This window comes from Filicampus tigris, chromosome 8 (assembly GCF_054856515.1).
Source record: "Filicampus tigris isolate MCC_2025a chromosome 8, RoL_Ftig_1.0, whole genome shotgun sequence".
In the NCBI taxonomy this organism is placed as follows: domain Eukaryota; kingdom Metazoa; phylum Chordata; class Actinopteri; order Syngnathiformes; family Syngnathidae; genus Filicampus; species Filicampus tigris.
The window spans coordinates 17,557,708-17,580,072 of NC_141224.1; the positions used below are offsets into that span (position 1 = coordinate 17,557,708).

At 39.3% G+C, this 22,365-nt stretch overlaps 1 protein-coding gene across 2 annotated transcripts; it reads right to left on the bottom strand.

The window, feature by feature from the left end:
• Positions 1–5,120: 5,120 nt before the first annotated feature.
• Positions 5,121–20,106, bottom strand: sim1a (SIM bHLH transcription factor 1a). 2 transcript variants are annotated; one of them, XM_086038191.1, is made up of 12 exons: positions 19,932–20,106; positions 17,492–17,571; positions 14,952–15,056; positions 14,776–14,884; positions 14,323–14,408; positions 14,022–14,221; positions 13,723–13,829; positions 13,277–13,424; positions 8,065–8,230; positions 6,525–6,813; positions 6,405–6,452; positions 5,121–5,815 (listed from the first exon to the last, which is right to left on the bottom strand). In XM_086038191.1, the coding sequence occupies exons 1-12, from the start codon at positions 20,104–20,106 to the stop codon at positions 5,121–5,123; spliced, it is 2,208 nt and encodes a 735-aa protein (XP_085894317.1). The 2 variants fall into 2 exon arrangements, with proteins under 2 accessions (XP_085894317.1, XP_085894316.1); XM_086038190.1 differs by having other exon boundaries at positions 6,405–6,813.
• Between the last annotated feature and the right edge of the window lie 2,259 nt (positions 20,107–22,365).

Genomic DNA, 22,365 nt, shown 5'->3' on the forward strand with positions numbered 1-22,365 from the left:
CCATGATTTTTAGATTTAGGAGGCAAATGCAGTGAGAGTCTCAGGTTGATAGCTTTAGACAAAAGACCTCTCAAGACAGAAGTTAGCAAGGCAGGGGAGATAAGGCAGGCATAGAGCAGAGAGCAAAGTCTCCACCTTTGTTGGGAACCAGAAGATGATATGGGTTGCATTTCAACCCAGGGTACATAGACACGCTTCTGCTGACTGTGATAGCTATAAAATAACATGACCAACCCAACACAACTGAATTAAAAAAAAGAGCAACGTGTGCTGGCATCATCTACAAGTACAATCAAATAACACAAATAAATGTTTTGTAGTCTTCCCATTTCAATACTGAAGTCACATGGAACTCGTTTAAAACAATTGCACGATATGAACTGAATGAGTCAACCTTCGGTTGACTGCAAAGGACTGAACAAAGGAATGTGTCCGTTTCAACTGCACTTCAATGTCCCATACCATCTGCCAAAAGGCGGCCGAAATATGTAATGGTATATAATTTGGCTATTTTGGTGCTCGTTATAACTTTTGACACATACATTTTAATCAGACACTGGGCTTATGACACCGTTGGGTAGAAAACAACAAAAACATTGCAATTCTCAAGCATTGTAAAATCCAAGTGTCCGCGATTGTTGTTCTTGTCGTTTGTCTACACTGCACTGGGTGACATTCTGGCATCTTACCCTTTGGATGGGATAGATTCCTTCAAAAGATTATAGTGAGCGCCTGAGCGCAATGATTTCCATGTGCCACATGTAGCTGACTGCACCTCACTTAAGTAGTATCAAAGCCTTTACATTAAATTAATATTAGTATTACCTATTTATGTTGCATGTATATGAGCGTAAAAAAAAAAATCTGCTTAAGTATCTAGTAAACTATACTCCATGCAGAAATTGAATGTATATACGAATGCAATAATAAATTCATAAATGGGCTAGTAGTTCGCAGCTGTTGCCTAGAAACCATACTACTTTGCTGGTTTCTTGGTTACATGCTAGCAACAGAGAAGTTGCATCATCCTCAAGGATTGCTAGGGAAAAGCTTGAGAACTGAAGAAGAGAAGAAACTATCAGGATGGATTTTATGTGGAGGTAAAGGGGGAAGGACCCAGGGGAAAGTGGAGCAGCAGATCAGCATGGGATGAAGAAAGCAAACAGCAAACGTCCATCAGGCTGATGAGGAGGCTTCATCTCCACCTCCACATAGGCACAAATCATCAGGCTTAATGGGGAATTCTGCTGTATTGATTTTCATCAGCTTTTTATTTGCCAGTGCAGCTTCATGCAACCCTGCACATTTTAGTGGCGTATTCAGTCCGAACAAAGGAAATCATCAAGTTCCGTTGCAAACAGACTACGCTGCTCAAAATATGACCTGTATTTTGAGCGTTGCATGTGTTCCCTTTGAAATTACCTTGATTAGATACATTATAAAATATGTGTATTTTTAATATTTAATGTTGTTTTTGGATTGCAGATTGTTAACTGATATGCAACAATTTAGGTATCAACTGGGCTTGCAATGATTTGATTAAATAATATGGGATGCATGGGAATCTGTCCAAAAACAAAGCATATAAGAATCTCTGCAATCCTGTTTTATTTGTTAAAGAAACACTCAGTTTTACATATATATATATATATATATATATATATATATATATATATATATATATATATATATATATATATATATATATATATATATATATATATATAGGGCGGCACGGTGGTCGACTGGTTAGCACGTCCGCCTCACAGTTCAGAGGCCTCCCTGTGTGGAGTTTGCATGTTCTCCACGTGCCTGCGTTTTCTCCGGGGACTCCGGTTTCCTCCCGCATTCCAAAAAACATGCATGGTAAGTTGATTGGACTCTCTAAATTGCACCTAGGTGTAATTGTGAGTGCGGATGTTTGTCTCTGTGTGCCCTGCGATTGGCTGGCTTGTGAGGATAAGCGGTATCGATAATGGATGGATATATGGCTTGCGCTCTTTGACGATGTAATTGTAATGGTTGAAGAAATATGCCGTTTTTGGGGTCACCTGAAAAGTGATGATTTTGGATGTACAAGTATTCTGCCAGATTCCATCGATATGATTTCTCTGCAGTAATTACCAAATGGCTAGTATGGAACAGTGCATTATTTTCTTCTGCATGTATGAAGCTGCAGACATCTTGTGGCATGATTACAATAATGAGTTTCCGTGGTTATCACATCCACGAGAGTCATAAGTGTAGGTGATCTTGATCTGTATTAAAGTTACCTCTTTGCAAGAAGCAAAACCTGCAAAGAAAAACATCAAATCAAATCCTAATAGTCCATATACAAAGATAGAGCATGACACGTTTCATATGCATCACTCCAAAGCACACCACATCCAACTGTTTTATTTCACCTCAACCGAAAGCTTTGATAAACAAGAACAGCGCAAAGTGTTGCACAGCCAAAGTGAAGAGTTGCACACGTGGAAAGAAGGATGAAGCATTGACACAGTCCCATTTTTGCTATCAGACTGCATTTACTCAGTCCTGAATGCGCATTCAGAGTGATGCCCAGACCCAGTCAAATGAATTCAGAAGTTCCCCCCGTCCCTCAAACCATGCTACACACATTTGAAGATAACTACTGAAAATATGTGCAATGACTGAGAACTCTGTAATACTGGTCATGAATTGTGGGGATATAGCTTAAAATGTTTCCCGCCATGTCAGTTTTTGGTCTTTTTGGGCTGTGGCTAAAACGGTGCCCAGCACTTGGGCGTCCAGCATGAGTCACCCCTCCCACAATATATAAGAACTTGAGCTGACCAGTCACTTAGACCAGCATGAGTCCCCCGTTCTACTCTATATAGGCTAATTTCTACCACTAGTTAGCAAGCTAACAATGCCAGCGCCCTGAAAATGCGACTTCCCTGGATGACACAATTTACAGAACAGTCCAGTGTCATTATTTAAATTCCTATTCGTTATTTATTTTGTGTTACGCAAAGCATTGTGGGTATGTGTCACTAGCAGGAAGTCTGTGTTCAAATGTGTGTCATTTTGTGTGAGCCACAGGCTGACTGACAAGTGCTGCTGTTTTAATGACTGTTTGACTTTCCCAAAAGCGTCTTCATTATGTGGACCGTCACACGGATACAAAACCAAGCGAGGAGGTGACGACGGGGACTAGCCCGCTCCCGGTCTTTGGCGGCAGCTCAGTGGAGCCTGTTCGCTCGCAAGCTAGCTGGTGGTTCGAGCTTCTCATCAGGGCGTAGAAAGCCCCGCGACGACTCATAGGGATATATTACAGCTACCGGAGGCTTTAAGCAGATGTATTTTCACAATTGTATGTGTGGGAGTAAGAAAGATTTTAGATGTAGTGGTGTGTGATTGACAGCTGACCAAACAGGGTGCAGTTTCAGCGCATTCGGCGAGAACGTCCACAGCGTTCAATTGGCCTGGTTTTTCATGATTCATATTTGGCTTTTTTTTTCTTTTCTTTTTTTAATCTTTCAAATGTGGCAGGGTTGTTAACAAAACTCTTCTCTGTGGTGTGTCAAATTTACAAAACACACTTAGGGCCGATTTGAAATTTACAGCTTCTTGAAACGGACTTGAAATGGACTAATAGAACCCCAATTATGAGACTGACTCTCAGACTGCTATATGGTAGCGATTTTGAATTTGGTGGTGTTGCTGCTGTGTATTTTTTGGTGAATGTTGTTCTTTCAATGCACCGGCATTTTAGTTGTTGGGTGATCATGGGCAAACTCGTAAATTCACAATTCACCGTAGACACTCCCCTCCAAAAATGACAAATTCCTTGAAATATATGAACCCTGGAGTCCAGTAGACTACAAAGCAAAAATGTAAAACCAATTTAGCTGTAGTATATCTGAAAGAAAAAAAAGAAAAAACACGTATTACTAGTGAAGGGTCAGTGCTCTGCTGTACTTGAAGGACAGTTTGAAGCTCGATGCATAAAATGCATTACATTTTTATTAGGACCGCCGCACACCATGACCGAACACAAATGAACTGAACAATTGCAAACAATTTACAGAGGGCGACATCTGCTGACACGCTGCAAAGGAAAAATGTGATGCCTGGTGATCTTATCAGGATAAAAGGTTTCAAAGCTCCACATAATACACAGTACAGTATTATTTGTTCTCAACAGCATCATGCGATTGTCAAGGAAGAAGCAGATTGCCTGGACGCTGTAGCTACCGTATATTATAATAATACCAAGAGAGGAAACGCTAAGAAGTTAAGACAGGGTGTGGATTTTTGAGAGGCGATTGGCTGTACTTGTGCATTTCAGGTGACAGAGACTCTCCTTGCTTCGCCGCTTAGCCACAGTTACATGTGAATTTATGAATATAATTAACTATTATTGTAAAACACATAGGCGGCGTGGTGTTCGACTGGTTAGCGCGTCTGCCTCACAGTTCAGAGGTCGTGGGTTCGATCCGGGCTCCGGCCTCCCTGTGTGGAGTTTGCATGTTCTCTCTGTGCCTGCGTGGGTTTTCTCCGGTTTGCTTCAACATTCCAAAAACGTGCTTGGTAGGTTAATTGGACACTCTAAATTGCCCCTAGGTGTGATTGTGAGTGCGGATGGTTGTTTGTATTTGTGTTCCCTTCGATTGGCTGCCAACCAGTTCAGGGTGTACCCTGCCCACTGCCCACAGGTGGGATAGGCTACTGCATGCCCACGACCTTTGTGGCATTTTTTGATTGGCCATTAAATCTGTGACATGGCAACGCTGTTCACCTGCAATTTAAATTTCGAATGGTGGCAAAACTAGTTCAACATTCTGCCATTGATGAAAACTACTTTCAGAATTCCCACACTGTGCTACAGTTCATCGGCATTCGGTTGTGTCGCTCAGTGTGCAGCGGGCCTTAAAAGTGTGTTCTAACAGTCACGTATGAGTTCTTGTTATTGGCATGTTGAATATTATTATTACTGTTATTCTTATGCAAATCTTAAGATTAGGTAATAACAGGGTAAGTGTTCTAAACCTTAACTCTGAAACGTTACAAGTACTCAGAAGTCATTTTCAAAGAAGGTCAGTCAGTCACAGGGGCTTATTGACATCAGTCCCAGTGCATGTGTAAAATGACTGTTAGCTGCCATTGGTGATAATGACAGAGGTGCCTTTGTGTCCGGGTGTCTGTTCTGCCGGCATGCGAAGGTGAGGGGTCATATCCGTGCTGGCTGAAGTGCAGTAGCCTCGGAGGCTCTCTTGGTCGTAGAGGTGATCAAGAGCATAGCCAGTCAGGGGATAGGGCGTATGCTTTTCCAAGTATGGCCGAAAGTGGGTGTGTGGCGGGTACAGAGCTGGAGCCGGGGTGGGAGAATCTGCACATGGGCCTGGTCGACCAAACGGGTAATGTAATTGCAAAGAACGTGGGCCCTGGTCTGTCTGGAGGTAGTCTTTGGACTTGTTGAGGCTTTCGGACCCTGGACTTTGCCTTGACAAGTGGGCGGGGCTGTGCGCGGGGCTAATCACGTGACTCAAACCGCGACACACCACAGCCTGTATTGGCCTTTGAGTATATTCTGAGGTACGGCAAAGACCTGTGCTGTTTAACAGTCCGTTGGCCTGCCCCAGTTGAGTATCTGGATGAAGCTTTCGTAGCTGAAGTCGACTTTCTTCCTCCTTAATCATATGCTGTGTTGCTCGTATAAGTGTTTCCATTTTGCTGGGTTCCTGTGGGCTACACCTGAACTGGTCAGTTCGCTGGCGATCTCCTGAGTCACTGGTGGAGCCTCTATCTGGAGAGCTCACCACACTGTCATCATCCCAATGATTCTGACCTTCAAGAAACACAGAAAAAAAAATTGTTTTCTGACAGTGTTGGCTTCTTGGTATTTCTGCATTAAACAAAGAAACAATGCATAGTACACAGCAGTTTTTCAAACATTGAGCTGTTACTGTGTTGGTTTTAATCTGAAAAAAAAAATCCTGAGTAGTTGTGAGGTCCGTGATGTCAGTTTCAATCGACAGAAGTGACAAAATGGCCACCTCCTTAGATGGCTAAAAGTGGGTGCATTTTGCTGCTTAACTCATATTCCACAAACACAATATTAATCAGAATGCCGTGTTTCAACTAGTGGGCCTGCTGGGAAATTATTCTTGAGAAAAAATGTGTTTGGGTTGATTTCTCCATTAAGTGTCGAGTTGTATTTAATTTTCCACAAAATTTCATCCCACGCAGGGAATTGCCATAAATGTAACTTGTATGACAGTAAGGAATGTTGAGATGTTACTTGAAACGCTGGCTGTATTTTTAATTTTTTTTAGATGTACAAATCAGATGTCAACCAGCAACCACGGAAAAGATTGCGGTCAACCTTTGAGGTTTCACTGTACTTAAACTAATAAAAGTGCAATTTAAGATCTCACCATCATAACTGTGGGCTGCTGCAATATGTGGCATGCTGCCATCACATCCTTCGTGGTTCTCCAATGAGACTTTGCTTAAGGGCAAAATTGCCTTTGTTGTACTCCACCATGTGTCCCTGCTGGCAGGAGGCACTCCAAGGAAATATCGCCCTGCCTCACATCGACCCCGCTCACAACTTTGTCCTTGAGCGTGTACATGGACGTGCTTATGACCGTCACCACTACGACGCTGCTCTTCAGACACACTGTAGCACAGCGGACCACGATCAGTGAACTGCTTGTACACACAGGAGGCGTCCATGCCTTCATTTGTCTCCAGCAACTGTGGGGAGGCTGTGTCAGTAAGCGGACTTCCCCTCCACGGGCTATCCTGATCTGAATCCGACCGCTCTGTCTGAAAACTTGGATACTGGGTTGAGAAACAAACAAACAGAAACAATGATAGTGGTCAAATAGTTAAAATGAAAAAAATCTGACCATATTTGTGTAATGTTGTAGGTAGAATTTCGAGCACCCAACAAGACTGCTGTGAGCCTAGCAAGGTTATTATAGTTAACAAAAGCTAACGAAATAACTAAAACTAAAAAATATTGTGAATGAAATCAAATGAAAATTATTTTAAAAAAATGAAATTTACTGAAACTAATATTACGTTTATAAAACAAACTGTAATTATAGCAACAACGCCATTTGTTTACATCTTTGTCCATTGATATCATATATGAGCTTTTGGGGTTTATTTTAAATGTACTTATTTTGGTATTACTTGAGATCCGTAGCTGCAAAAGAAGGAAGGGTCAATTATTTGAGAATTTTAGTTTACCTTAATGACACAATACTTAGTGACCTGTTAATTTTTTTTGTATCTTGCACTTGACAAATTCTCCATATGTAAAAAACTGATACAAACTAAAATCAAGCATTTAAAAAAAACGAATCCAGAAAAAAACTAATCGAAATTAAATAAGTTTAAAAAAACAAACAAAATAAAAACTAACCATATTGGAGAAAAAAAACTATAACCCTTTAGCCTAGCAGTCATTTGGGAAATCAAAACAGGCTATGGCTGATGAAATTAAATCAGTCAAATTTCTTTTGGTTTAAACGTTGATCCGATGAACATAATCAATAGGGCATGCACTGCTAAATCTCTGCACGGTATCCACTCTCTCTCTCTCTCTCTCTCTCTCTCTCTCTCTCTCTCTCTCTTGAGTTTGTGCGTGTGTATGTGTTGGGGGAGGGAGACATGTAAACGGGCTGGATACGGGCTCTGGAGGACCAGACTTGGGCACCCCTGTGCTAACCTGTCGGTCACCATGCCACCCGAATTCTAAGTGAACCATGCAATTTATTAGTCAATGGATCAAACAACTGCTGTGAATTTTGCGGTTTCATTCCAACAGCAAGTTGTGCAAAAAGCACTGAGACATTGAACAGTTGGACATGGTTACATTGTAGAGCATTTCAGGTCCATCCTCAATTTTCACCCTCAACCCAAATACCCCTACCTTTTGTGAGTACTGTATACATACATACATATCAGGAAGGCTATCAAAGATGCAACATTTAAACGGCAAAGGAAATAAAGTATAAGTATTTCTTTAACAGTTTATAAACACATTTGACACATGATAAATACATCCAAATACAAAACACTCACCTGACTATATGGCGAAAGTCTAGCTTTGGTTTTGGGGCGGGATACTCTGCTTTTATTGGCTCTGCCTGTCTCGGTGAGACTGCTCGCTGTATTGCTGCTGAAAGGGAACGAGGCCTTGGACATGACCTGATCCAGAGAGAGTTGGAAGCCTTTGTACTCCGTATTCCTAAAGACACAAGTATTAATTGCATCTGGTGTACTTTCTGTGATATTCTTTGGATATTCAGCATTTGCATTTCAAAGATGTACAACAATGCATAATTACTCAAGCATAGAGGTCTATGGTCTCCAGTCACTTCGAAAAACGTGTGCAGTCTAGTATATTCTTTTCCCTTCCAGCAAAAGCTCATTAGCATTTGTTTTAGCATTCGAGGCCTCATCGCAAAGGACCAACACACACCGAGTGTTACGTGTCCATGTGTGACAGAATTAATACTTGGAAATGTTGGGATGTTCTGAGACAGCTGGAACGGCTGTTGAGAGGCTTTTTTTTTTTACCAGAGGGATTGAAGCAAGGCCTTTAACAAACACTACACACAGGGAAAGCAGACCAATCAAATACATTAGGAGATTAAAGGCTATGTCTGGCTAAATCAGGCCTGTAGAGTTTGGACGTCTTAGTACTGTGAAAAAGGAATTGATTTCTCTCTGAAGTGCTCCACGGATGTTGCCATGGCAAATCAGGCTGGGACAACAGAAAACCTTGGCAGAGATTTATTTGAGACAAACAGTGATCCATTCTTCCTTTGCTCACTGTTTGGTTACGCAAGCTTGATGGCAATAATGTATACAGTACATCCAGATGGATGTGAGTCATATGACTGGACACCCTTGATTTATTCTGTGCTTGAAATTAATCAAAGTACTTTTGCAATATTGCCATACTCATTCATTCACAGCGGTTATATCTGTACAGTCACCACTACCGTGATCACATTAAGCTTTACTTTAAAAAGAGCAACCACAAGGATGTCCACTCTCCCCCTTGCTATTTTCAATATTCATCAAACCACTGGCAAATGGCAGTACGTCAGAGCACTGCAATCAAAAGTATCTACATTCCTGTGTTGCAAGATAAAATTAATGCGCTGCATGTGGAGATGGTATCATCCTTTTATTTACAAGAACCTTAATTGTCACTTTTTGACTAATTGACCACAAGCAGTCTTGTATCTCATAAGTACATTTTAAACAAATGCTATTAAAAATACGTGAACCTGTGTGAAAAAGTGCTTGCCCTCTAAATGTAATATGGTAACTGATTGGGCCACCCTCAGCAGCAACAACTGAAATTAAGCGTTTCCGTGAGCGGTTTCATCGTTCTATGAAAGCCGCAATGCGTGCCAGCCTCACGGACAACAACTGGGCCGTCTCCCATGGGTTATGCTGGGTCTCCGCTCTGTCCCCAAGGAGTACCTTCAAGCATCTTCTGCTGAGATCATTTATAGCCAGTCACTGCGTGTGCCAGGGGAGTTTCTCCTGGATGCCGTAGCCTCCTGGTCTGCCACCTCTCACCAGGCAATGTCCCAGGGGGTTGCCGATGTTTTAGTCCCCCTTTCGGGCATCTCACCACGGCCTGCCCTAGTTCTATGTGCTCGAGGGCCTCCCATCAGCCAAGTGCATCATTGTCCGTCATAATGGCCATCGGACCGCGTTGAAGCACTCCTATGAGGGGCCTTTTAGTGTGGTGGAGATGGGGGCTAAGAGCTTTGTGGTGTACATGGGAGGTAAAGCAGAGCAGATCACTATGAAGTGCTGTGTTACACATTTATGCCAGATGTAGTGAGACACACAACTTCTGAAAAGGTCAACTTTCATCTCATCAGTCCATAGAATATTCTCCCAAAAGTCTTGAGAATCCTTCAGAAGCTTTTCTGTTTTTGTTTTTCTCCAAAAGTAAGATGAGTCTTTCTTCTTTTTGGTCAGCAGTGGTTTTCTGGCATGGATTTCTGCCATGGATGCCATTTTTGCCCAGAAATGTCCTTTTTAGCCATGACCACTGAACTTAACTGAGACGAGGGAGGTCTGCAGTTCTCATGATGTTGTTCTGGGTTCATTTTTTTAACTCCTGGATGAGTCATCATTGTGCTCTTGGGGTAATTTTTGTAGACCGTCTGTCTGTTCACCACAGTTCCATGTTTTCTCCATTTGTGGATAATGACTCACAATTTGGCTTGCTGGAGTCCTAAAGCTTTAGGAATTGCTTTGCAACCCTTTCCAGACTGACAAATGTCAACTACTTTATTACTCATCCGTTCTTGAATTTCTTTGGATGGTGGCATTGTGTTTCAGCCAACTACATTTTGTCGGACAGGTTCTAAAATAGTGATTTCTTGATTGAACAGGTCTGGAGATAATCAGGCTTAGGTGTGTTCAGTGGAAATGATTTTATCTTTCCCAAAAATGTGATTAGCCACAGTTAGTTCAAGCGGGACAAGTAAGGACAAAACCATTTAAAAACTCCATTTATGTTTATTTATGTTATCTTTGTCTGATATTAATGTTTGTCGACGATCTTACACATTAAATGTGGGGAATCTAGACTTCCTTGAATGTCAATTGACTATCCCAATCCAAGAAATACTAATACCTACCAATAATCAAAATTCCATTCTCACAAGAAAATGGAAACTCACAGTTGGAACATGACAATTTGAGAAAATCATATTTTTGCCCAGTACATTTGAATTGGGCCCAAAAACGTGTGGCAATGATAATAATCAATGCATTTCAATTTGATGAAATTAAAGAAGGGAGAATGAATGAGTGTGTGAGTTTTTCTTGGAGGAGCGTTTGGTTTGTTAGAAAAAGCAGGAGAAGGTTGTTCGTCTCTTGAGCCCAATTTCTTAACTTCTACACAAGCAATTTAATTTAAGTTAGTCCTCCACTTTGCACTTGTTCCCTCATTTCCACACGTTGATAAATTTTAACCCTTGTAACCTTTCCACTTCTTCTGATTGTTCATGTGTTTTGGCCTCTTACTGTAAATTTTCATTGGGGGACTTTTGTATTGTACTGAATCCAGAGCTCGGACAACCTGCAGCCAACTTGACCATAGCATGATAACCAACCAGAAACCCGTAAAGTTCCAAATCAGATTCCAAAGTCAGTGTTTACATTTGACCAAAAATGAGGAGGTGAAGAGTAAGGAAACATTATTTTTCAATTGTTAGATTTATTTATTTGTTTCTTTGTTTATACTGTTCTTACAGTTCATAACACATTTAATTTCTACAGTAATATACAAAATATGTATTTATAGTTCCCCAAGGGGTTTAGAGTATTCTTCCATGGTTCAGATTGAATACCTTTACAACATTGAGAAAAACTGCAAGATCATTTTTGGTGCACACGTAACTAAATTAGTTTCCCCTTCCAAACCTTTGTGATTACAAGTTTTCACTGATGAAATGTCTTTACTAAAGCCGTGCATTGGCAGCTCTACAGACCATAGGTGATTAGACATTGAACACACAGTGAGAGTTCACCTTCAGGTGAACTCTCTTTATCACTTCTTATCCATGGTTAGAATGTACACAAAGGCTACTGGATGAACACATTTCACCCTGATAACATTCTTAACAAAAGACCACCCCTTACCTAACAAAGAGTATCTTATAGTTCCGTGTCTTGTGCAAAACCTCTGACTTAAGTACGTTTTATTTCAAACATTTCAGTCTTATACCCCAATAGAGCCGTAGCTGTTAAATAATACACACAGAGCCCAACACTTATCTGGATTCTGAATTTAGGAGGTAAAATAAATGTGTCAAGATTTTCTGTGCTTGTTGACGTGTAACAAGTCATGTCTGATAGAGAGGTGCATTGGAATTCATTGGAAATGTTCACTCATGTACTTTTACATTTGTAAGTTAGGAATATAACAGTTAATGCGCTACATAAATCATGAGCAAGTATTGGAAATACCTTCCTCGGAAAAGTGTGGCTCAAAGCAGGTGAAGTCACATAGAAAGAGGTGAGAAACAGCAGCATGTAATGTGCATTTTAATGCCAAGCGCTTTAGCTGTTAACTGTCAAATGCAGTCGAGCCAATTTGAAACACACAGGCTATAGTGCCCCTACTCTGTATGCACTTTGCAGATAGTGGCGGTGGTCCATGGCATGACCACCATGTTTGTCGAGTGTGTTGCGTGAGAAGTTTGCAAACATGCACAGAGCTCCCTCAGGCATGGTGATTCTCATGGATTTGGATACATGCTGAATTTGGATAGTACTCAACCTGCTAGTTATCCAAATAGATTAGAACAAAGAGTGCTCCAACATATTTCAATGGCATAATATTAAGTGTAACATATCATATTAAATCTGAGATTACACATTGTGTACCGTGGACATGATACGGAGAAGTATGCAGTATTTGTCGAATATGTCACCTTGCAGGTGAGGTCATGTGTCAGCAAAACACCCGAGATAAGTTGCCAGTCACAAAAGATATATTTCAAACCCAAATTACAAACGACGAGTTGTGTACTTCACTACGGCTCACATCATCCAGTAAAGACATTCTGCAGCAGTTGCTTCGCTCATGAGGGAGAAGAGGCCAGATTTGAGGCGGACAACTTGTGGCTGTTTCACAATGACAATGCTCACAATTTTCGGAGCATCTGACAGTTCCTGGCCAAGAAGAAAATCGCCGTGCCGGAGCAACATCCCTAATGGCACGACCTGGCTGCGTGTGATTTTTCCACCCCCCTATTTCCCAACCACAAGTGTGTTGTCACGTGGTCCCATTTTGAGGACGTGAACGACATCAAGATGGTCGTGATAACGGAGTTGTGGAGGATCCCGGAATAATTCTTATCGGAGTGCTTGAAGGCATGGCAGGGAAAGGTGCGAAAGTGCGTTGGACGCCAGAGGGATTACTTTGCTCGAGAATAAGTGCAGTTTGGATTTGAAATATATCTTTGGAGACACGTCATTTCACTGGGCATATTTGCCATCACTCATACTCTTCTATGGTGGCACCGCAGAATAAACCAATCACGATCTAATCTTGTGGATTTAATAATTTCGATGCTCTTTGAGCTGTAGTCTCATGAGATTTTCTGAGAATGGACAAGATAAGCATGAGGACAGTTCACATATTGTAAGACTTCAGGGATTTTTTGGTTCCACTGTTTTTGTTTACATTTTTTATTTTTTGGGGGAAAGGGACTATTTGCCAGCTCTTTGGGAAACAGAAGGTACTTACGTGAGAACGTAGTTGACGCTGACGATGCAGTGAGGTCTGGAGGAGCGACTGTTGTGTACGATGGTTGCATAACTCTGAACCCACACCCAGCCACCATGCTTAGCCAAGAAACGGTAGTACTGAGTGGTGACTTGCCCTTTCACGAGCACTACAAGACAAGAGGGGGGCGAGTTAAAAATAGCATTGAGTAAATCACATGATCATTAACATTTGCAAAATCAAAATCAATATAATTGCCATGATATACAAAACTGCATTACCTTTCTTCAAAAATGTACCGGGATGAGTTATAGGGTTTTTTTGTTCAGTTACAGTGACAATATGTGCTACTTCAACTCAAGTTACCAAACATGGTTACCGAGTTATTCCTAGCTCATCTATTATAGCTACTTCCTCTCTATAAAGTACGATGATATTGCATGTGTGTTGCATGTTCAACTACTCACACAAATGATGTGCACAGCGCAGATGGAAGGAGTCACAGCTGTGGACATGATGATAGAGGGTCTTCTCTATTAGGTCTTGTGGCTCATAGCCTGTCAACTCTGCAACCCTAAACAACACACACACATGCACACCCACATTTTCAGCTGTCATTAAGGGCTCTGGTGTTGACACGCAAGCCAAAGTGCTGCGGTGGAAACAAATCCACGAACAAAATAGTGAGAAAATAAGGTGGAAATGGCACACATCGATATCACATTCACAGTGCATCAGTGGTGTGAACATGTAAATAAATAAATACCGCGAGTCGAGGAAGATGAGCTTCATGTCCAGGCTGGCTCTAAACATGAACATGTTGCTATGTAGTTTGATCTCTGTGACCGCACTGGGTGGTAACGAGTGACCGACGGCCACCAGCCCGACGTTCTGATAGCAGCCGTCGAATGGAGACATGTCCAGGCTGTACTGGCGGATTTTCAAGTAGCCACTACAGTGAATCACCTGGGTAATGAGTGGATTCAATGGATTCAATGTAACAATAAGAAACCGATTAGGTAATCCCATTAAAAAAAAAAAAAAAAAAAAAAATGTATTTTTCTGACCTTGTAACCACCACATGTAAGCCCAGCATTCCTTTTTGCAAGGACACATTTCATTCTCAGAAAGAATGAGCGCTCCATCTCATATTCTGCACGGAGGAAAAAAATCATTAGTAGACTTGACTTGTCACAGAAATTGCATGAATACTGAGAGGTAATGATGTTGGTATGTTTTTGGGCTAAAATAGCTTGGACTCTGAAAACTAATACAGTAGCATCTGTTTTGAAGAGACGCACATTTTACTCTTTGATAATGTTTAAATCAATAGTACAGCCATTCAGCATGATATCAAAAGAGCAAAAAAATAATACATGCACGGAAAAAGAGAGATTCTACATTGGCGTGAATGATTGTTTCGCATTGAGAGAATTATCTTAAATGTTTTTCTCTCAGTATTCACAATTTAATGACGTCATGCGTTCATATCACGTACAGAGTTTAGGCTCAGTCTTTACCTTGGACAAAGTGTGAATGGTAAGGCTGATGTGCTGTGAGGACAGCTGTCATTTCATCATGGTCTGCAGGATGAATGTACTCAAAGATGCTGTTTCCTGTCAACTCTACCTGAAATGCACAACCATGTCAGGACTGTGACACCTCAGGTGCGACATAGCAAAGGAGTTAACATTACCTTTGTTAAACCAACCTGAGACAGACCCAAATGGACCGAGGCGGTTTCCGATATGTACATTATTTTCCCATCAGGAGCAACCACAAAAATAAAGCCATCCAAAGTCTGAAAGAAACAAGAGAGGGGTTACCATAACTTGTAACCACAAGAAGCCAAAGATATGGCCAGGATGATTTACGACTACCGAGTTTCATGCACTCCAATGTACATATGTGGGTGTGCTGTGGTGTCTCATTGCAAGTAGCTATTATTAGAATAGGAAATAAATGGGCAGAGCTGGAGATGGATTTGACTTCAGAAAACTAAAATGATCCAAATAAAATCTGGAGGCAGTTTGTTCGATTTACAGAGCAGCTTGAAATGTCCTTCAGAGGCCTACTGAACCTCAAACTAAAGCCAGAGTATTTCTTTGCTAGTCTGCGACTGAATCAATCTAGCAGCAATCTCGCTAACAAGATCAAGTCTACCGCAATCAAAGTTTGTCAGGCTCGTCGACCAAACTGCTGCAACACGAGTAGCTCAAACATTAACATACGTTTAAAAAGAAATAATAAGTTTAAATAATAGTTTTACGTTCAATAAGTTTGATTAATTTGCATGTGCATTTCAAAGTGTTTGATAACTTTCAACATTCATTTTCTGGGAAATGTTTTACTTGAAAGTAAAATTGTATTAATCATTTTTAAATAATTTTTTAAAGGATATAAAAGAACATATTTTTTATTTTGGAAGGATTTTTTTTTTAAAAATTGATAGCAAATGGTGATAAAATGATGAATCACTGCACGGTGTTTGGCTACAACAGTGCACCATTTTGCTGTTTACCGGCACTCATTTTAAATCAGGGCGAGAAGACAGAAAATTTGTCAAGGAAAAGACGGAGATTGCAGCTTTTACAAGATACGCATCCAAACATCCATCTTTGTTTGAAACACTTTGTTGAAAGTAACCTTGAAAGCTGAGCAATATTAAAAATGGCATGCTACATATTGCACGTACAATGCATGTCTCCCTTTTCAATGTTTTTACATAAGTAACACAGCTCTATAAAATATACATCTTACTTTAGCTCCTGAGTCCAACCATGCTAACCACTACCTAATCTTGAAGCTAACGTTAGGCAAGGTTAATGCTGTTTTAGCAAAGTAAGCCAAGTTGTCAACTATTCTGGTCATGAAGTGAAACAGTCTCGGTTTTATTTGTGTCGCCCCGGTGTGTCTGTCATACTGCCGATTGTAAACTGCAGGACCAGTTGAGAGTCCATGACAAATTTCCCTTTGGGGACTATAAAGTACAGTATATGAAATATCTCCACTTGTCTTCGCAAACAGTTACGCAGTGAGAGATGCTTGAATTGTGTTGGGATCGTAGTTGTTTATGAGGGCCACCTTGTCACCATGGCGTGTCTCTGCAACTGCAGGCAACGTTTTTCAATACTCTTGTCAACCTTTTAGCCCTCATATTAGCACATCTCAGGAGATTGGAAAGTTTATAACATAGCCTATATCAACGGATTAGGGTTATACAGAAAAAAGCGAAGGATTGTGTGTCTTTGTACAAGTCTTTCTGTGTCAAGCCTAGTTTATCCTCCAGAACTCCGCCTCCAATACGGTGAATAAACAAATATCTATACAAACAGTTTTGCTAATGTCTTACCAATTGCCACTCTTAAAACATACATTGAGTGTTTTTGAAAAGCTGTTAATAGGTGTGTATAACCCTAGCCCAATGTGCATTTTTCAGCGAATTAGAAGTTGTTTTACAGAAAAATTTGCCAAGGTTGACAGCATACCACCTTTGTTTGAAGGTCCATTGACCCTAATTGATTGATTTAAAATGTGACTCAGAGAGGAGCTGTGAAAGCATGAATACAAACTGCCTAACATTGTTTTAAATGACAACAGGGATTCAAATACACAATTCATCTCACAAGAAATAAATGTTCCCCAGATGAAGACTTCAATCATCTGTCTTCCAAGACCCCGCAAAATGTTGAATATTAGTATGTGTGCAGTATGTACGTATGTATTTCCGTATGTATGCCCAGTATGCATGCATGTATACATCAATGCATGTATGAATGTGTGTATTTATGCGTGTATTTACTTATGTACAATATGCATGTACAGTATGCATGTATGTATATGCTAAAAATATAGTTTGTAAAGTATTGATATGATTGCGTGCCACACATTTGTTTCAAACTGCTATACATAGTTTTGCCACTGGCGAGCTTGCTCCTTTGTGTCGTTGCTAATGTGAGAGATGATGAGCGCTGCTTGAAGGCTCAAAGACAGATTGAGGCCTGTGCATGACCATGAATGTGCTCAGCTCATTTAAGTCTTCAAGCACTATACGGAGAGCAGTGGGTGGCAAATGGTGCTAGATAAGACACCACCTACTGCTTGGATAATAATAATACTACTACTAATAATAATACTAATACTAATAATACTAATAATACTACTAATAATAATAACAACAATAATAATAATAATAATAATAATAATAATAATAATAATAATAATAATAATAACAACCTGTAGGAGGTGGGAACCTAATTCCTGGCTGACCCCATCCAGAGAGGTCCGGCTCACATGGCCCCATGATTCACCAAGCCCTGGTAAGCAAATCACATGCAAACATTTTTTTAATAAGAGATATAATAATAATAATAATAATAATAATAATAATAATAATAATAATAATAATAATAATAATAATAATAATAATGATTATTATTATTATAATAATGATAACAACACATAGAGAGCAGCAAACAAATTAACCAACAATATGTATCTACAACGCAGTTTAATATGTTTTACATGAAATAAGCAATGTTGTTCTGCAAAGTACCGTAGCCTAATAATGTCATCAGATTAAACGCAGCACATCTTAATAAACCTCATCTTTTAACAAGTACAAATTCGGTTAGAACCTATTTTTGTCTTGTGAAACTATTAGCATAAACTATTCAAAACGGAGGGGGAAAAAAAACCTTTGAGTTAAGATGCATGAGGCCCAATACCCAAAGCAGGACAAAACAAACACGAGTCCGCGCAGCAGACTTGGAATTGAAATGCAAATGTGCAGCAGGATAAACAGGCGACATGTGGGCAGCACTGCGCACCATAATATGGACTTCTCTGTTTGAACTCGGAACACAATCGCATCGCCTTCACTACACTTTACTAAATAAAGCCTCATGGAATAAATACTTGAATTGGATTAAGATTTCCACCAGGAACAACATAATGAATGTAAAATTCTTCTGCCACTGCAAAAGACGAATGTTTGGGAGACGTTTATCTTATTACACGATTTTTTTTCTTTTCTGCTGTATTTTCTCAAATCACGAATCTTTTATTGTACGAACAACATAAATCCTCAACTGGATTTAATCAACTACAGAAAGAAATAAAAACCGAAACATTTCAATACTACACGTGTAAACACGATTTAAAACATGTCACCGGATACCATATTAAACGAACGAATTATTATTTTCGTCACGTAGCCTATAAACAAACCGGCTCACTGTAAAAGCAGGTTTTCCTCTCTGCACTGAGTCTTACCCGACCAGTGAAACCTTACTTTTATTTGGATTCTTAAAAACTATATATATATATATATATATATATATATATATATATATATATATATATATATATATATATATGATTATTAACATATTAAACCGTACTGTCATAACCTGGATTAGCCGTGGACAAAAGTGCAATAATTACAATTATGCCTTTATAATCTATTTGTGTGTTGTCACTGATTAAGGTTAATTTCTTTATGGGCCTATAAGTATTAATATATTACAATTGACGTTTTTAACATAAGGTGTATTATCGCAATAATGGTCCAATTTTCAAAACTGTCACATATAGAAAGTCTTCGGCAACTACACAACATAATCTCAACAACGTTGTTACAATGTGAAAGTGTATGTAATTGTAACGTTTATTTTAAGTTTTGGTATTTTCAGTAAGCGCCCTCAAGAAGAACAACGTTTTTACATGGGCTGTGTGTTGCTTTAATTGATTGCCATTTTTATTCCTGGGATAGGCAGTATTTCATCATTTTTCTTTCTTACACTCTGTAACTGTGTAGGCCTACCGTAAAATGTTTGTCAACATTCAAAAAATGTGACGCGTATTAACTTGGTGCCGATGTTTGCTGCATTTGAGGTGCACCGTTTCACTGCTTTTAGCGCTTCCCGTCCAGGTTCGTTGTGAGTGCACCTTATACTAAATGGTGAATGAGCTTTAATTGTGTGCGGCTGCAAGGAGCCCCATATGTTGAAGGATCACACATGAGCATGCTGCTAATATGCGAGTCGCTGCATCAGTCACGCGTGCAGCATATAGATCCTCATCACAGGGACTCCAGCAAAGCACATCACTCAGGCTCGGAAATGACTCTGGGTCAACGGAATTCATGACCGCTATTTATTTCTTATTGAATTGAACAATACTGTGGGAGCGTATAAACCCACTTCAGGTTCAGGTTCGAATCTCGGTCTTTCAGGGTATTCCCCGTTTCTCGAAGTCACTTAGTTCGGATGTTTGTGCAACAGATAGATGGCATTTAGGATTTTTTATTATTGTTATTATTTTATTGCTCGATTACTGTGGTCATTTCGTTGCACTGTACAGTGATGTGGACAGTAAATGTGCCCTCTTCGATTACCATGCATTCAATATATGCATAAATACTTCGTGTGACCCCAAATCTACAAAACAAAAACATAACAAAACAAAGCAACAACAACAATGACCAAACAGGCCCGCAAGACACATTTTGGTCGATCGCGCTTGGAAAAATACCAACTAATCCAAACTGCTATCATAAATCCCACTAATTTCAAGTTGCAACTGTAACGCAGTCAATTCACACTAAATTGTATTAATTTAGTACCACTACACGTCATTTTCCAAACATTAATCGGATGTAATGCACGAGCCTCACCTTCAGGAAAAACGATCCTCATTTTGAGGTAGCTTGTGGTCAAGCGGATGATGGAGGCTTTATCCAGCTGGGACGTGATGGCCGAGGGGAGCGGCAACAGTTTGGCCAGTTCATAAAATTCACTATTCTCCTTTTCCCGTCGAGTCCGGGCAGCATTTTTCGATTTCTCTTTCATGGTGTGTCTTCCTTTCTTAGTCTACGTAGAAAAGTCTCGACGCATTCCCTTGAAAGCTGCAACGCCCGTGGACGTGAGAGAAGGTCGGCCTCAGGTCCACAGCAGCGGCAGAAAGGAATTCATTACATTGCCACTGGATTAAGTGGCAAGATTCTGGAGTGGGGGAAGAAAATGTGTTCATAGGATTGCGTGCGATTCGAAAATGAAGTTTGGGGATGACCCAATGACACACACACGTCCTGAATAAGTCTGACTTTTATTTTATGTCAATATCTTTTCAATGTATTGAAGTTAAGGTAATTCTCTAAGATTGTTTTCTTACCTCGGCAAAGAGACGACTAATTGTTGCTAAAACAAAGTCCGTTGGGGTTGAAAGTGGTCAAAATGTCCCAAATTCTGAGCATCGTCCGTTCCGCATCCCGAGTGAATTAATGGAGCAAAGTGGATGCGTCCAAAGATTCTATACAGCCCAGCTCCTATTGGACAACGGTGCACAGAGCTCCAGTTGTCATTCGCTAAGCGTTGTAGTCACGTGTTGCACGATGAGCGATGATTGGTTGTCAAACGAGGGTTGATCACCTCTGGCCTAAACACCTGATACCAAGCACGAGTCCCTGCCTGTCCACGCTTAGGAGAACAAAACATAGAATGCAAAATATGTTTTAAAAAGGCGTTTAGAAATATAGCGTATATAAATGAAGGGCATAAACAATAACCATTGCGAGAACGCGGTATCCAAAAATATTGAGATTCGCCTTTTATTTGTTTAGCAACTTGGTCAAGCACACGTACGTGACCCCACGACATATGTTCCTATAATGCGAGAAAAGTTACAAGTGAAGCAAGCCGCTTCCCTTTTCCATTCAACTAATGCCAAAAAATAGCAACAAGGAAGTACGTGTCAAAAAATTGTAATACAAATAGGAATACAAAATTCGATGGTAATAAAAAACTTGCACACACGTAGACTATATGGTAATAATAATCTTGCACCCCCGGCCCCCCACACACACACTATATGGTAATAATAATCTTGCACACACACAAATATATATATATATATATATATATATACATATATATATATATATACATATATATATATACATATATATATACATATATATATATATACATATATATATACATATATATATATATATACACATATATATATACATATATATATACATATATATATATATATACATATATATATATACATATATATATATACATATATATACACGTATATATATATACATATATATATATATACATATATATATACATATATATATATACATATACATATATATACACATATATATATACATATATATATATATATACATATATATATATACATATATATATATACATATATATACACGTATATATATATACATATATATATATATACATATATATATACATATATATATATACATATACATATATATACATATACATATATATATACATATACATATATATATACATATACATATATATATACATATACATATATATATATATATATATACATACATACATATAATATATACATATATTCAAGTTTTGAAATGGATTCCGTTTAAAAGGTTAAACCGAACTAGTTACACTAAATACACTCATTAAAAAACTAAACAGAAGGAAAAACTATTATACAACTATCAGTATAAACTATTATTAGTATAATAACACTTTTTTTCTTCAGTATATTTATTTTAATAGCAGTTGAAACTGAGCAGGACTATTCCCATGGGCCGTGATTCAATAAGCGCTATACTTTTGGTGGAACTTCTTTTTGCTCTTACGTTGGATTGGAAAGTAACTTTCCATGTCACGTGACACGTTGACGATGGTTGAGTACACGACTCTTTGTATTTCTGTGTCTGTGCTTGACCGCACTAATAAAATTCAGACCGCGGAGAGCAAATCATCGAGGAAGCTCTAAGATCCCGGCTTATTTGACGCGGGCGTTAACCTTTGCCTTAAATTCATATATTTACTAGTAATTACAACATGAACAACATAACTCTTACTGGAAAGTAGGGGGAAAAAACAGTGTATGATCAAGCCTCAGGGAAGTCAGGATTTACGGACCTAACCCTGATATGCAGTGACCAAGATGAACTAACGGGAAAAATACACTTTGAATGCAATTTTTTTTTACTATACTTGTACTACAGTATTATTTCTTTACTATATATTACGGTAAATATGGACAAAATACGTGCCGGCCCTCGTAAATCC

Excerpts from the sequence above, each read along its gene's own strand:
- sim1a (XM_086038190.1), bottom strand. The coding sequence starts at position 20,106 with ATGAAAGAGAAATCGAAAAATGCTGCCCGGACTCGACGGGAAAAGGAG. Across the intron at positions 14,409-14,775 it reads CCATTCACACTTTGTCCAAG|AATATGAGATGGAGCGCTCA; the intron begins GTAAAGACTGAG and ends TCCTCCGTGCAG. Across the intron at positions 8,231-13,276 it reads AGCGTCAACTACGTTCTCAC|GAATACGGAGTACAAAGGCT; the intron begins GTAAGTACCTTC and ends TTGTGTCTTTAG.